General features: G+C 43.5%; 2 protein-coding genes and 1 long non-coding RNA gene across 8 annotated transcripts in view; 2 read left to right on the forward strand and 1 right to left on the reverse strand.

The window, feature by feature from the left end:
* Positions 1-17,002, forward strand: part of LOC309666315 — a 667,877-nt gene that overhangs the window by 198,917 nt on the left and 451,958 nt on the right. The gene's annotated exons all lie outside the window — the stretch shown is intronic.
* Positions 1-17,002, forward strand: part of LOC309666280 (uncharacterized protein) — an 85,757-nt gene that overhangs the window by 60,448 nt on the left and 8,307 nt on the right. The window contains exon 7 of one of the 2 annotated variants that reach the window (XR_014266976.1): positions 988-2,938. The exons of the other annotated variant lie outside the window; for it this stretch is intronic. The gene's annotated coding sequence lies outside the window, so the exon portion shown is untranslated. Of the gene's footprint in view, positions 1-987; positions 2,939-17,002 lie in introns of those variants that run through there. 2 annotated transcript variants of the gene reach the window in all.
* The window catches only part of SUGCT (succinyl-CoA:glutarate-CoA transferase), a 789,655-nt gene that overhangs the window by 7,610 nt on the left and 765,043 nt on the right, over positions 1-17,002 (reverse strand). For 4 of the 5 annotated variants that reach the window (XM_082473570.1, XM_082473569.1, XM_082473565.1 and 1 more), the window contains one exon: positions 2,946-3,011. In XM_082473570.1, the coding sequence (XP_082329696.1) occupies positions 2,979-3,011 (33 nt within the window). In that variant the 3' untranslated portion in view covers positions 2,946-2,978. The other variant, XM_082473559.1, reaches the window with a different exon arrangement.

Here is a 17,002-nt window from a genome sequence, read left to right on the forward strand (position 1 = left end):
ATGGAAGGAAAGACGGATGCATGGGTGACCCAAAGATCTTTAAGCTGTAAGTAAGTTGGAAGCTGAATTCAGGGGGCATGTGATACAACATATGCTCGTGATTCTACCTTTATCCGTCCTGTGGCTCTATGCCTGCGATTTGGGAAGGTGAGCTCAATTCAGGCTCCTTTCTCTAATTTTCGTGAAGAAAAAGCTTATCCTTTGAGCCTCGAATATAAAAAAAAACTGGTTTAAACAGGGTGTGTGAAATGTAATCTTTCTTTCATTCAATTGTCCATCACTTACCTTAGAACTTGCATTTTTTGGAACCACATTTCCCCCCCAAACAAGTCACTTTTAAGTCATGTCCAATTTTGCTAGTATAACAAGATATTTAATACCATTGGAATCAGAGGTACCTTCATATTCTAACAGGACCCATAAAGAAACCGTCATGCATTAGGACCAGAAACTACACTTTAGGGTGTCTGAGAGGCAGTAGGATGGTCCCACTGCCACCAAGCACCATCCTACTGGGCCCTCCCCAGTCTAGAGAAGACGGCTTAGTAAGGGCGATGTGGGAATTACAGTGCACTGGTACCAGTCTGTTCTCACCCTAACCAGGGGACCGGGAAGAGTATGTCTCCACTTCCGAAACCAAGTGTGTGTGTGTGGGGGGGGGGGCTCCAGAAGAGTCACTTATAATGACTGGGGTACTTGCAATAAAGGGAAATTGGCATTTCATTCTTTAATTGGAGGCCTTCTGAACCTCCAAAGCTCTCAGACCCTCCCTCAGGATGTTTCCATTGAAGAGTGGCTGCCAGAGCTCTTGGGGGAACTTGATGTGTAGCCCTGAGGGGTGGCAAAGCATGTAGGAATATGCAATCTGTGACCCTCTTTTTAAAATATTTTTAAAGATTTTTTTGATGTGGACCATTTTTTTTTAAGTGTTTATTGAATTTGTTACAATATTGTTTCTGCTTTATGTTTTGGCTTCTTGGCTGCCAGGCATGTGGGATCCCAGCTCCCTGACCAGGGATTCAACCAGCAATGGCCCACTACATTGGAAGGTGAAGTCCTAACCACTGGACTGCCAGGGAAGTCCCTGACCTTCTTTCAGCCTAGAAATTTCTGAAGGCATGAGTATCAGAACTTGGAGGAACTGTGGTGGAAATACCTGGGAAGGGCAGGATGATCCCCAGCCCACCTAGTTTTCTTCCATTCTTGGATGATGTGAAAGAGGACCCCCGCCTTTCATTGGCTCCACCTGAGGGAGCCCAGATATTAGTGGAGGTGCTGGGTACAGGAGCCATGGGATTCCTTCAATAGCCACCAAGTCAAGACCCGGGATGGAGGGCTAATGGCAGACATGGCTGAATTGGGGAGGGTGGGGGGAAGCTTAAAAACCCACATACTCCACCTGTGGGGAAACCACTAGTAGTAGGTGGAACCAGGAAGAATCAGAACAATGTCCAGAGGTGCCTCCCTCCCGAGAGTGAGTGGACATTTAAGGAAGGATTCTTGAGTTCCCTAGCCCTGCGTCAGGCTCCCAAGTATCTAGGTCTAGAGGAAGAAGAGGACAGCATTGATCCAGAGCCAGATCTTGCCCCCCATCCTCCTTCTAAACAGTCAGAGTCGCAGCTCTAGCTGTAAATTGGATATGCAATTAAGGGTTTAAATTAAGCCACACTAAGTTTTAATTACCAAATGTGACCAGGAAGTTATGGAATACACCCAAGATTTTGTTAAGGGAGGAGAAAATAGTGGCTTCTACATAGCACAATTGAACACAGAGATTTAAAAAAAAAAATACATACGGCTATTTCATTTTTCTTTGGATCTCAGTGGCAATTCCTTCAAGACCCCATTGTCATAGAAGGCTTTATTGAAAGCAATTTTCATGCTCTCATGGTCAAATAATCCAAGAATGTTAATTTCCCTTTTCTTTTCCTGACTTTTTGCATACTTCTGGGATTGCATAATGCACTTTCACTCATTGATCACCCCATATTAAATCTTTCCTTAAAAGTTCAAAGTCAAGTATTTGGTCATTTGCAAGAGAATCTATCTGGCATTGAAGGCTAGGTCTCCAGAGTGAGGGGCTTAGAAGACAAGCCACAGCACTGCATCCGGTCTCCTGGGTGATATCCTAAGGCATGCACAAAGCAGAAATGATGCTACAGCCAGACTCAGAGAGAAGCGCATGAGCCCCCATTCTGAGCTCATGCTTGAGTTGACCTTTTGTTTACATTTAGTCACTCTTGTATATACTTAGCTTTATTCTGGATTAAGGAGGCCTTGACTTGATGTAAAATGCTTTCAGAAAAGTCTTTTCAGTGAGAACAGTCTCCACTGATCAAACCAGACCATGCAGACTGATCGGTAGGTTAACAGTAAGTCGGGTTAGCAGACAACTTGAGACACGAGACCCACCCTTTATTTCTGTCTGATGACTCTGTGCGAAAATCTTTGTTTTATTGTTACCAAAGTTAAAACGGAAAAAAAAAAATGTTTGAGAATGAAATCGTATTTGTGTTTCTATTCTTTAATTTTAAAAATAAAATATGAATCTCTAATTCTAATATTTTTCCAGATCAATAAAATAATATTTTTTTTTCCAGGAGCCTCCCTGAGGCCCCTCTTCTTTGAGTTTATGTCAGTTGTCTAACAAACTAATGAAGATGCATGTTATAATGGATCCCTTCACTTCAGTGGATGATTATGTAACTTTCAGAAATCATTCCACAATCTTAGAATAGTCATTCTTAAATCAGCCAAGATATTCAGTCAATAAATGCCATTCCATGTGATCATAACTATGACTGCCAAACTGTGCAATCTTAAAATGTAGGGGGAAAAAAAAAAAAAAAAAGCAAGAAGGGTGAATATCCAGGATAAGACCAGGTATTTGGGGGCAGGAGGCTTTTCAGGTAGACTGGTCAGGTTCTACCTAAGTCCATTCCTACCTGGAAGTCTTTATCGTTGTCTTAAGCCTGGAGTCAACGACCATCATCCCCTTGAGAGTCTGAAACCTGAAACAAGCATATTTCTTTAAGCACCTTTGCAAAACTGCTTAATTTTCCATGAGAGCTCAGTGTCTTGACCTGGCTCCTGGAATTCAAGAAAAGGGTGGAAAGTCGAGTCCAATAAATGAATAACTTTCAGGAACTTCAAACTTCATTATTTCTGATGGCAACCCAACGCGTTTTCCATTGTAAAAAAGGGGGGAAAAAAAAGGCCAGGTATTTTGTGCTCAAGTAGCTCTTTCTAAGCGAATGAGCGCACGCAGCCCTCTTTACCCTGGTTGAGAGCCTCACATTCTATATCTTGTTGGCTCAGACCGTCTTTGTTTCAAGTCCAGCCCCTGGTTGAGGGTCAGCTAACAAAAGACAGAATGAGGTTCAAATTCTTTAATTAGTTTTGTCAGTGATTCTCTGTGGTTGGCAAATAAAAGAAATACTTTCTGGGAGATCAGGTTCTCACACTGGAACTTTGGACAGGATAAAGCACTTGAAAGGCCAAGATCATTTTCAGCCCATTGTTCTAGCCTGTCTCTGAACTGGGCTTTTTGCTAAAGAGCTTTGGAGCCAAAATTTTTATGTCATCCCCAAAATCATGGCCCACAGGTACCAATAAGAATCTCTCTTTCAGATATTAAAGCACAGAGACCTGCCATCTTAGAAGGGCTTCATGAAACAGTGAACTCCCTGAGCCAATTGGGAGAAAAACAGTTTTTGTTGGTGAAGGTTTGTGAATGAGCACAGTCTGGGATACAGATTTCCTGAAATGCTCAGAGGTCGAGTCCTCCAAAGTGAGAGTGCTTAGAGCAGCATGAGGGCGGCTCACCAAGGATGCTGAAACACGCTTAGAAGTCAATGTTGAAGGTGGAGGAAAAATTAAAAAAAAAAAAGGAAATAAAAACTTCCAAAGAAGCATCTTTGGCATGACCATGCCCTTTCATACCAGAAAGTTCTATTCTTTAAATTCGATGTAGGTCCTTCTACGACTGACCACATACCCTGATACAAAGGCAATAACTAACCTTAAAACTATGCAACTTCATTGATATGGCCATGTCCCGAGACAGAAATTCTTCGTATAGCACAGGATAAAAACAGGATTCCAGTTTTATCTCAAAAATGGGACATTGCAAATTCAGGCAAAACCCACAAAGGAGAAGTGACCATGTCTTTCCGGCTTACGAAGCAGCTGCAGCATGTCTGGAAGGAACCACACCCGCTGCTTCTTCTCTGACTCATCCCCCTCCTCCCTCCTTAGGGAATACCCGCCTCACTTCCTGAGCAGGAAAAGGTTTCATATGGGGGCACCTATTCTCTGCCCTCTGCGTCGGGGCCCGGGGCAGGGAGAAGGTGTCCAATCTTAGGGTGACAAGTAATTTCACAAATGTCTCTCTTGGGCAGTCTGACTTTCCTCTAAAGGCCTCTAACAAACCCAGATCATACATTCAGTTGAGGGGGAAGTATTTGATTTCAGTTGATGGGAAAGCATTTGATTTTCCTTTGAACTTGACTGTCCAGGAAAAAAAAAAAAAGTAATTCCTTGGCTAACATAAGGGTACAAATGAACTTATCTACAAAACAGAAATAGAGTCACAGATACAGAAAACAAATTTATGGTCAGCAGGGGGTAAGGAGGGGAGGGATAAATTGGGAGATTGGGATTGACATAAACACACTACTATATATAAAATAGATAAATAATAAGGATATACTGTATAGCACAGGGAACTCTACTCAATACTCTTTAATTACCAATATGGGGAAAGAATCTAAAAAAAAGAGTGGATATATGTATATGTATAACTGATTCACTTTGCTGTACACCTGAAACTAACACAACATTATAAATCAACTATACTCCAATAAATTAAAAAAAAAAAAAAGTAATTCCTTGGGAGTATCACTTCTCTGACTTGAGGCACCAGATGACTCTCAAAACCATCTTGGGATCACATCATGTTCGCTGAATGAGAAATTCAAACATCAAGACAGAAAACAAGAGCAAAGAGAGAATAGAGAAAGTAGGCATTTGTTTACCACTTTTGGAGCAAACGCTCATCAATACCTGTTTTCTCCCACTGGAGACATGTATTTTATGTGACCATCAGGGCCACGTCCACTGATGTCACCCACATCATGTCATCCGTAAGTTCCATTCCCGATCTGCCGTATCTTGGGAGTTTTCTTCCCAGTGGAAGGGATCAGGCACTTGTTTTATATTCAGAGGAACACTGAGATAGAGGTGATTTCTTTTCACAAGGGCAATGCACTACACACGTAACTTGTAGAATATGCAACTGCATGGTGACTTTTCTGTGTTATTATCTGCCTCTTAATTGAACACACTGGACAAATGTTCCCAGAGGGCAGAGAAGACAGAACTTGTAGCTCACTGATGTGCCCTGACAGCTCTCCTCTTCCGTACCCTGCCCTCTGGGCCTCTGGTTATGTCCGCAACGGTTACTTTCTGAACCCAGTGGTATTTGTGACTTTGCCCACGATGTCACCCGTTACTGATGTCTGCACATCAGGCCGGCCTCTTGGCTGCAACAATTACCTCCCCATGCCCCAGTTCTGCAGCAGGGTTGGAAGTTTTCGTGCTGGGTCTTTTAAATTATTTCTTCTGCCTCCCCTGCTTTGGATTGCTCGAAAAAATAGCAACTAACAACAGTAAGGCTGTCTTAAATTTGCCCAAAAGAAATTGCCTGGGACTTTTCAGAGGCCACATTCAATTTATGAATAAATGAAATGGATCTTCTCGACCAGCCATGACAATAAGCACTGGCCTACATATTCAGGGCCTGAAAGAAGTTGAGGCAATGGGCCTAATGAGAAGCAGTCAGCGGATCTAATGAGAATCAGACAGAAGGCCTAATGAGACATTTAACATGCTCTCCCTCTCCCTCCTCTTTTGTTCAGTTTTCATGGGAATCTGTGTTTGGGGAGCTCAGTTGCACTGGCTACAAGCAGATACATATGGCCCTAGTGGGGTGATCCAGGAAACAGTAGAAAGGCATGGAGATGGCCAGGGATGGGGGGAGGGTGAACTTGGAATATATACCTCCAGGCCATGATAATGTGGCAGGGTGGGGGGAGGGGGGCGGTTAGCTATTTGTTTTACTCATATTTTAATTGTATCTATGCCTTTTCCAGAATACCATAAAGTCATTGAGCTATTGGTGATGATACAGTAAACAGGCAGAGATTTCAATCTCATTACATCACTGCTTAGAGAGAAATAAAGAGGAAAAGTATGCAGGGCTGTTTCTGCGGCTGACTGTCTCCATTCAGAGAACAACGACTGGAATGTAGGTGCTGCACAAAGGGGGATGCCCGGAATAGAGTCCTGATGAGGCAACGTTCCTTGGAACACTAGGTATTTTCATTTGTTGACCTTGGATGGAGGTGGCAGCTAGAGAAATAGCAGGAGCACAGACCTTCCTGAGTTACAGCTCTGTGTGTCAGTTACCTGTGCTGGTGGTATGCAAAGGAAATACGTATGTGTCTGAGCCACCGTTTGAAATGTTGTCTGACCCATGGATCTGTCGGTTTTGTAGTATAGCTTGGCTTTGAGAGAGTAGGCAAGATTGCTGTCTCATTATTTAGCTTGCAAGCCCAAGAAATGTGCACTGGTCCTTGTTGCCTGCCTATCCCATAACAGTCTCTGTGGATACACATACTCTTTGTTTTATTTGCTTGCCCCAGCACATGATTGAAATGCAACTCTATCCCTCTCTCTAGCCATCTATTTATTTATTTATGACAACTCTTCTTTTGGTTGTCAAGGTCTAACTTCCACTGGCCCACCTGTATCTTAAGGATCTGAAGGTAAATTAAACAGTCTTGTTCTTTGGTGGCGCCACTTAGTGGCCTCACAGGGCAACACAGTCTCAGCAGTTAAATGACTAAGGATTTGGAGATCAGATTATCACCTGGGTTAGTGGGGCGTGGACAGAGCAGATGTGCACCAGCATTTATACGTTCCAGGTACCAGGCTCAGAATTCACATATTTCAGCTTTTTAAAACTTCACAAAAATTCTATGGAGTAGATGATATTATTCTTGAAATGGCGGCTGTTCATATTACCTAAAATTTCCTATGGGCAGAGGACTGTGCTAGATGCTTTACATTAACACTGCCTTGTTTTTCCTAATAATGATATTATGAGGTGTGAATTATGTGGTCTTTTGAGTCTAATTGCTTGGATCTGTAATGGGCTCCAGCTCCTACTTGCTGTGTGACCTTGAACAAATTACTTAACTTCTCTGTACCTATAGTAACAGCGATATAGTAATAGTACATATCGCATAAAGTAAGCACTTGTAAAGTGTTTTAAAAAGTGTCTGACACATAGTAAGCATTCAATATATACCAGCTAGTACTATTATTAATAATAGCAGCCACAGCTACTGCCTCAGTGCAACTAAACATTGCTGGACAAAAGCCCCAGTATAATGACTGGCCTCATACATCTCATGTCCATAAATCTCAAATGGACACTCAACAGCGCCGGACCATCCTACATGTATTTCCTTGCCACGTTCATTTTCAAATTCCCCCAAACAACTATTTCCCACCCCTCTATCCTCATACCATTTACATCATGACCACTTCCACACTCAGCTGATGAACTTGCCTCATTATTGAGGAAACGATTAGCTAGGAGCTTTTTCATTTCTCCCCAGCCATATCTGCTGACCTACCTGTTCTCCACCCTCTGTCTTTGATAAGGGATGAAGTCCCCATTCCCATCAAATGCTAACGGCTCCAGTCACACACACCTGGATCTCATGTCCTCTAGTCTTTTCAAAGACTTGGCTCCTGTGTTTGCTAAATCCTCACAATTTCCCTTTCTCCTGGATCACTGCCATCAGCATAAAACATGCAATCTTAAAAGAATCCTGCCTTGAGGCTACACCCCTTCCAGTTAACTCCCATTTTCTCCTCCCCATTGTTCTAGATAGAATGAGGATAAAAAACAATTCATCCTAATAAGACCTCTATTTCCACCAAACCCATCAGTCTGCCTTGGTCAAGGTCACCCATGACCTCTATGCCACCAAATCCATTGGCGGCCTCTCTCTCCTGGCTTTACCTCTCAGCAGGATTTAATGCATCTTCCCTGAGTTGCTGGGACACGAAGCTTGCTCTCTTGCTTTCACTCCCCACTCACCCACCTTCTCAGAGTAACCTTCACGTGTGGATGGGCTCACCTGAGAGCTCCGTCCTAGCCCTCTTCTACTCTCTATCTGTATCTTGAACTTAGGAAATTCATCCAGACCCATCACCTTAAATATCGCTTTCATAAAAGCTGAAACAACATCTTCCCAGCCCTGGCCTTTCCTTGAAACTGCAGATTCAGATACCTCCTCCTGACTTGTCCTTTCCATTGGAAATATACTGGTACCTCAAACTGCCACAACAGTAATTTTGATACCATCCTCAAACATCGTCCTTGTCCTGTTTTTTTTTTTTTTTTAATCGTTTGATTTTTGGTCTTTTTTGTCAGTAAGCAGCATGACTGTTGACCAGTTTGTCATGTCAAAAGCCTAGGAACCTCTAGAAGGAGACTTTGATGCTTCTTTTCCTTTCTCAGCCTTAAAAACATGCTCTGCTTCTGTCCATGGCTCTCTACATGGACATCTCCCACTTGCAAAACCCAATCATTCCTTACATGGCGGCCGAAGTGTGTCTCCTAACTTACCCTGATCTCATCCCACACATTTACAATCTACTAGCCACGCAGCAGCTACAGACATTATCTGAAAATATAAATCAGATCACTTCGTCACTTCTCTCCTTTAAATCCATCCGATGGCTTCCTTTCACACTGTAACTTAGCCCAAATTTCTCACTCTGGTTTTCAAAACACAATAGAGCAGAGTATCTTTAAGAAAAATGACATGAGGCTTTTCCTTAATTCTGAGAGTTCTCCAGTAACTTTCCATCAAATTCCTTTCTTAACCTAAGTTAGCGAGAGTCTTAGTTGCTTACAGTTGAAGAACTATAATTATATAGCATGGGACTAGAATTACATTGAATGTCTGGCTCTTCATAGGAAAACGTTTGGGATGTGGATAAATTATGGACCTATCAACCAGATTGTCTACGTGCGTGTGTGTGTGTGTGTGTGTGTGTGTGTGAATGTGAGAAGTGTAATGAGAGATACACAGGCACTCACAAACATAGTGATACTTAATAAGAACTTGTTGAATTGCTTTGAATTTGACTTATAATTTCTCTATGAAATCTGCCTTCTCCCAAACCTCAAAAACAAAACAAAACAAAACCCTCCCATCTTGTCCTGGAGAGGAAAAGAACTGGCAAATAAAGGCCTTTAGTATGAGACTAGGGGACAAGAGGCACATTGCCGAGGGTCCATGATACTTTTAGGAGCCCTCAAAAATGTTTTACGTTCTTTATAATCATAAGAAAAACATAATATAATAATAATGAATATATAATACTGAATACAACTTGTAATATATTCACCTTTATACTAAAGCAGTCATAAAATGTAATTTTTAATATTTTTTGTGGAGGAAGGGGTCACTGAAGGCAAATATTCTGGAAAGGCCCCCATGAAGGTCATGCTATAATCCTGTTCCTGGAAGCCTTGCTCTCTGCAGAAAAGATTGGGGAAGGGGCTTCGGGATTTCTGGTCCCACTTGAATTTCACTGATTGGGGAAGGCCAAATGAAACCCAAATGGACACAGAAAAGCAAAAATAGCGGCTTTCCACTACACTTATTTTGTTTTTGTTTAATAGACACTTATCTAAAGCTCACTGGATGCAAGACACTATTCTAATTGCTTTGCCATCACTAAGTCATGTAATCTACTGTCTCCTAGGTGAATATAAAGTGAGTATCAAACACCTTCGCTTAACCTCTGCTAGGCTACTTCCTTCTCAAGGTAGATATTCTTCCAGGACCAAAAGGAATGTAAACACAGAATTTTTGAACTTGTAACTGCAATGCAGCAGGCATGAAATAGCTGAAAAACAGCAACCAAAAAACTGTTTTTAAGCTTAAGCTATAGTGTCCAGTGTTGACATACTTATAATGTCCTTAGTGATGTTCATCTTGTTTCAGGAAAACAGAAAGAAGAGAAAGAAGAAAGGAAGAAAGAAAGAAGGGAAGGAAGGAAGGAAGGGAGGAGAAAGAGAAACAGAGAGAGAGAGGGAAGGAGAGAGGGAGAGTGAGGGAGGAGGAAGGAAGGAAGGGTGAGCTGTGAGCAATCTGAGAGTGCCTTGTGTCTTTCAAGGAGCTCCCTCACCCTAGAAGATGTCCTCCAACCTACCTTAATGAATATGAGACCAAGTTAAACGTGTGTCACTTCAGCAGGTCACAGCACAGCAATGCCTGTCACCCCGCATTCTCAGGAGGTATGCACGTAATTGTCATATTCACATTGGGTTTATATTTACGTGTGCCAGTGCCCATCAGTGATTAGATTAACTGTTACAAAAACATAAATGTGATCCTTTTGTAGTCTTTTTCTTTTCTTTTCAATGAATTCCTCTCAGTGAAATTTCAAGCTGAAGCATCATTTGAAGCTGTGCTAAAGAGAGATCACCTGAGCTTTTGTGAAGTCCACAATGAACCGGACTTGCTCTGGCTGGAGAACCTGATGGGAAGAAGCTCTTTGTAGACCATCCCATCTCAATCGTGGATGCTCAAAAAACCAGGGGGCGTTCTAGAAGATCCCAACACTCAGGCTCTACCCAGACTGATTAAATCAGAGTCTTCGGGATTGTACCTGGGCATCAACTTTTCTAAAAGCCTCCTAAGCTATGCTGATATGCAGCCAGAATTCAGAAAAAACACTGATTTCTGTTTTGTAAATAAGTTCATTTGTACCATTCTTTTAGATTCCACACATAAGTGATATCACATGATACTTGTCTTTTCTCTCTTTCTCTGACTTATTTCACTCAGTATGACAATCTCTAGGTCTGTACGTGTTGCTGCAAATGGCACTATTTTGCTCTTTTTTATGGCTGAGTAATATTCCATTGTATACATACACCACATCTTCTTTATCCACTCCTCTGTCAATGGATGTTTAGGTTGCTTCCATGTTCTGGCTACTGTAAATAGTGCTGCAAAGAACATTTTTTTAAATTATGGTTTTCTCCAGATATATGCCCCAAAACAGAAAAAGAGTCACAGATGTGGAAAACAAACTTGTGGTTACCAAGAGGGAAAGGGGGGTGGTAAATTGGGAGATTGGGATTGACATGTATACACTATGTAAAATAGATCACCAATAAGGACCTACTGTATGGCACAGGGGGAGAAAGAAAAACAAACCAAAAACACTGATTTCATACCAACTGAGTACTAGGACTACTAACACCCCAGCCCTTTGTATCAATGGGATGCTCTACAGCTGTGACCTCTTCCACGTAACCCTACGTTTCTCTGTCTTTATTCTGGGATGACTTTTTAATTTAAAGTGATTATCTACTCAACTCACTAGTCCTAGTTTCAAAGTCATTTGGGAATTAGATCCTCATTGAAAAAGTGTCTTAGAACTGCAGAAGGGCTACTGAGAGCCCAGGGCTGGATCCCAGGACAACTGAGAGGTCCCCTAGGAGTCAGGATTGAAGTGGTCATTCACCAAGACACCAAGGGCAGCATCACCGGAAGGGCGGTCTGCACCATTGTCAAGGCAGGGAATAAAGCAAGTCAAGGGATCAATGCCAAGAATACTGGTTTAGGGGGAAAGTGAAGATAATCATTTCTGTCCAACAAAGATCTCTTGAGGACCTACTGTGTTCCAGATATTGGGCCAGGCATTGTAGGTACAATCCTACTGTCTAGGAGCTGAGAGTTTAAGGAGGAGATATCATCAAATAATTTCAAAATTACATGGGAAGTTATGAGCAGAGTGAGAAAGGATATTTGGTCCCAAGTGATGCATGTGAGTAGAACTTCTAGAACATACAACCTTACGCAATCCTTGAGAAGTGAATGTCAGTGAAGCAAGTTAGGGATGCCCAGGAAGTGGACAAAGCAAGGGCCAGGTGAGAGATGGTGGGACCAGGACTGGACCAGTGCCATTGTGGTGAAGGTTGGTGTGAATGAGCAGAGGCAAATCATCAGAACTTAAGGACTGATTGGATGTGTGGCTTGAGTGGGAGAGAGTAGACTCTAAATAAAAAAAGGCAGGCGCCGGGAGAATGTTGCTTTCAGGACATGGATTTTGAAATGGGTGGAGACGGGCAGTCTAAGATAAAGGCTATGAACCACATGAGGGTTAGGGGTGCCAGCTTTTAATGGGGTACCAGCTGTGCAGCTCAGGATGGTGCAGCCCTGAGTGGTTAAGCTGGAGGGGGCGTCTGCAGAGAATGAGGTGGAAAGCTAGGTGCCTGTGTCCTTCACCTTGATTCTGTACTTGACTCATCGCATTGACAGTTGGGATTAGTATTTTCCTAATTCAGTTGTTTTTGTAAGTCCCCATTGGTCGGATGATTGCTTACAGGTGGCTATAAACTAAGAAATGATGGAGCGTGGCTTAGCCTCCCCTTTCTCCTTCCCTCAGCAAACCAGAGGCCTGGAAAATCTTGGGGTTGCCTTGTGAAAGGAAATGCACTCTAAACGAGGAGCTGAAGGAAGGTGGAACATTTAAATTAACCTCCAGTAGAAACCCCAGCCTACTTGTTATGGTCATTCTTGGCACCAAAGGCCTCCCATATTGGCTCAAATCCAGTAACACAAAAATGGTAAAGTTGCAGGACAGAAAGTTGGCATGGACCCTGTGGTGATTTCCCTGTCCCACTGACTCCCCTGCCTTGGAATTCTGTCTAGACTTGGCTTCAAGGCACATTCCTTCAGCTTTCAGTAGGCAGAGGTGTCCGGCTCTTGCAATGTGTACATGATTTTAAAAGAACTAAGAACAAGCTCTCAACCATTGCTTTCTTTTTTTTTTTTTTTTTTCAACCACTGCTTTCTAAAGGTCAAATCTCACTGCTCCAAGTGTGAGCGGGAAACACAAATATATTCCAGATCACACAGCCCACAGGTGCAGAAGCGGAGTGCTGCAAATTTCACATGCAGACTGGCGGGGTCCTTTCTTTGAGTCTCCAGATGCACAGGGAATGTTTTATGTACAGGAAGACAGAGGCTACACAGGGACAGCTGGGCTTTGGAGAAAAAAAGTATGGACATGTAGTTAACTCTACCACAAATCCCCATATTCAAGCCACCAAGATAGGAGGGAGAAAGGAAGCATGCAGGGGGATTTCATCCACACATTTGTTCCAAAAATGTGGAGTGTTTACTATATGTCAGACATTTTCCAAAGATATTTTCCTGCCTGTGACAAAATTGCTCACACTAGAGAAATGTGTTTCTTGCCACTTAGAAATCACTATGCAATTCAGGGAGTTAGAAGATCGGCATACCGTTTGCCTTTGATTTATGACATCACCAGGAAAGTGATTTTATGACTTTCCTTTTATCTAACTAAGCTAGTCACTTTTCGCAAATGCCCTGGAGAGAAACATACCCTGAGAAGTGGGTTTCACAAAGGAAGCAACCTGCCTGAAGGAGGTTGGGAAATGTTTAACTGAAGTGCAATTACTGGTCTCTCTTGTTCTCGATGAATAATTGCCAGGAGACTCTTGCCATGGACAGCCATTGGTCTTCAAATTCTCCACAAACAGAAATGCAAACCATTTTATGTGATGGTTACAGTAATGATGATGATGATGATGGTGATGATGATGATGGTAGAATAGGCTAAGGAAAATATTGAAGGAGGTAAGAAGAGTGAGAAAAAAGCACAAAATTCTAAAACAATAAGGTGAGGGCAATGTTCATGGACATTGATACCAGGGTATCATTCATTCAGAGATATTTATTGGGCACCTATTATTTTCAGGTCATGCTAGGTGGTGGGGATATAATAATAAACAAAGAAATCAGACTTTCATGGAACTTGCATTATAGTGATGGAAGAGAGAAAACAGAAACAAAACAAAACATAGGATGCCAAATGCTGAGATAGAGGAAGAGGTACGGGGGAGGCCATGTGTGTACATGTCTTGGGGTGGGTGTTAATTTGCTTAATGGTGTTGGAGAAAGAGACTCCTAGAAGATAACATTTTGGCTGATTCCAGTGGCTAAAGGGAAGAGTCATTCTTTGGGCAAACAGAGCTGATTCTTTGACTTCCTCAGCATTTCTTTTCCTAGCCTTGGAGCTGAGCTGGTGTACCCTTCACATTCAGTATCCTCAGTTTCATAGGGAACATCTTTTGATTGTGGGAGCGGGTGGACTGAGACACAGGGAGAATTTACAACCAGTGCCTACCTTCTGTGCTCTCCTCCGGCCACGTCCCAGATCTCCTGCTCTGTATGCTACATAGTTCCTGAGCTATTCCCTGCTTCTTCCAAAAATGTCAAGAAACCTATCCAGAGCTTGTGTACCAATCTCTTCAAAATAAGGCCATGGCGTTTGTTAATTCAGGTCAAGGAGCTGGAAAAGAATAATGGTAGGAAGCTGGCAGGCTTCCAGAGTGGGTGTAACTCTTTGGGAGAAGTGGGCCATGAATACTTTCTTTGTTCTTTTCCCTCCTTACATTGGATTGGGGGGGTGGTATTTTCATTTTTAGTATGAATGACATGGAAGAAACTGGACTCCATCCTCTTACTTGAATGTGCCTTGTTAAAGTGGGTAGATGTCTTTACCTTTAAGCTAAGTGCACCCTGCACACAATTTGGAGTCTGGCCTTGGCTGTCCCTGTCCTGATTAGCAGTCCAACCTTGGGGGCAGGAGTGACCACACCATGTGAAAAAGGATGGTACACGACAGATTTCCTGAGCAGCTTACACACCTTTCTCTCTGCTTTGCCCCTTCCTTGGGTATATTTAGGTCCCACCTAGTAAGATTTTAGAGTCTAGGACATAATTCTATAGTCAGGCCATTGGGTAGCTAAGCTGCTTTAGAGCCCTTGTCTCAATAATCCTTTATAATTGTGTAATGTTTTATTTGTTTGTCAAAGTTCTCTCCTATTTTCTCACTTGTTCTTCACAGTAGGGTTGTTAGAAAGCTTGTGCTATTTGAAAATCTGTTTTACAGATGAAAACTCTGGTCTCAGGGAAGCTGGGTTGCTAGTCCAAGGACATGAGAAGGTCATTTGGGAGCCCTGAGTGACATATAGCTCTTCCGACTCTCAATCTGTTGTTCTTCAACTGCATCTTAAATGTGCGGAACCCTGGGATTGGATCTCGGCCACAGGTGAAAATTCTTGCCAGTGGGAAACAAGTCACCTTCTTACCTACCTTCTACCCGGGGAGTGATTTGATCTCCCTGTACTCATGAAGGAAACTGCAGATGAAGCTGTTTCCTGTACAGTGAGATGTGAACATCCAACAATGGTGAGAACTGGTGACACCGAGAGCCTCTCGTTTCCCACCTCTCCTCCCCAGAAACCCTCCACCCAGGGCTTGGCCACGATTCCACCAACGCTTTCTGACTCAGGAGCTCGGCTCCACTGGCGAAGGAGTTTCCAGTTAAGCTACACAGGATAAGCAGAGGCGATGGGGAATCCCCTTCACCTGCCATGATTAAGCTTTGTCCTCTATGCAGTGAGCGAACATAGCACACAGAATACTGAACACATTCAGGAGTGCCATGTCGTGGGTGGCAGGGAGGGTTTCTAGGGAGCGAAAATAAGGGTGATGAGGTCCAGCTTCATTCGTGACCTAGAACCTGACTACCCAAGTGCTCCACAAACCAGCAGATAAGCATCAACCAGGAGGTGGGGACTAGAAATGCAGAAACTCAGGCTTCTTCTGCAACCTCTGGAATTGGAACCTGCATTTTACCAAGATCCCCAAGCCCCGACTCCTCATCCTGTCCCCTCTGTCCCCCGCACTTTCTCTCTCTCCCCTCACTCCTCTGTTATCTTGGTGTCTGTCCGTCTAACTCACAACACTTTTGCTCTGGAATATACTTCTGGAATTCTTGCAACTTGTAGATGTTTTCTTTCCCCTCTTTATAGACAGAGAGCACTTCACTAGGGTAAAACTGCCAGTAAGGGGCTTCCCTGGTGGTGCAGTGGTTAAGAACCCGCCTGCCAATGCAGGAGACACGGGTTCGAGCCCTGATCCGGGAAGATTCCACATGCCGCGGAGCAACTAAGCCCGTGCGCCACAACTACTGAGCCTGTGCTCTAGAGCCCGTGAGCCACAACTACTGAAGCCCGTGCGCCTAGAGCCTGTGCTTCGCAACAAGAGAAGCCACCGCAATGAGAAGCCCGCGCACCACAATGAAGAGCAGCTCCCGCTCGCTGCAACTAGAGAAACGCCCACGCACAGCAACAAAGACCCAATGCAGCCGTACATACATACATACATACATACATAAATAAATTTGGGAAAAAAAACCCAAAACTGCCAGTAAGCGTGACTGTGCCTTTGTCTGGTTCACTGCAGAGCCAAATCTCCTCCCTCAATGACCAGAACTCTTCCATACAAGGCCTCTCTGGCCCACTCTTTCCAGGGAAGCCTTTTCAGAACAAGGGAAAAGCAGTTTCTTCAACTGTAAAAATATCTACTTCACAGGGTTGTGGTAATGACTAGAGATTCTACACATGGAGCATCTAGCCCAGTGCCTGAAGAAAACAGACGTCCTCAGTAACTGACGGATTACTGCAGTGGAGATAGGGGAATGTGTATCATATCTGGGGTGGACTTTTGCCATAAAGCCACACAACATCCAAATCTTCGTAGTATTTTGGAGGAACCATGGGGGAGAAGAGCAAGGCTCACCTTCCACTCTGGAGGTTCTAAGGGAGGGTCCCCCTGTGTATGTGAGGGGAGGAGAGGGGGCAGTGGACACGTGGTAGAGCTCAACCAATCAGAACCTCTGCCTGGGGCTCTGAATCTGGAAGTGACCGGCCGCAGGGGCACAGCCCAGCACCCACCCCGTCGGCCCACAGGAGGAAGCTTTCCTCCGTCAGGTCAGGGCTCCCCCTCCGCGGTCACAACAT

The sequence above is a fragment of the Balaenoptera physalus genome (genome assembly GCF_965194825.1).
Source record: "Balaenoptera physalus genome assembly, chromosome: 8".
NCBI lineage: Eukaryota > Metazoa > Chordata > Mammalia > Artiodactyla > Balaenopteridae > Balaenoptera > Balaenoptera physalus.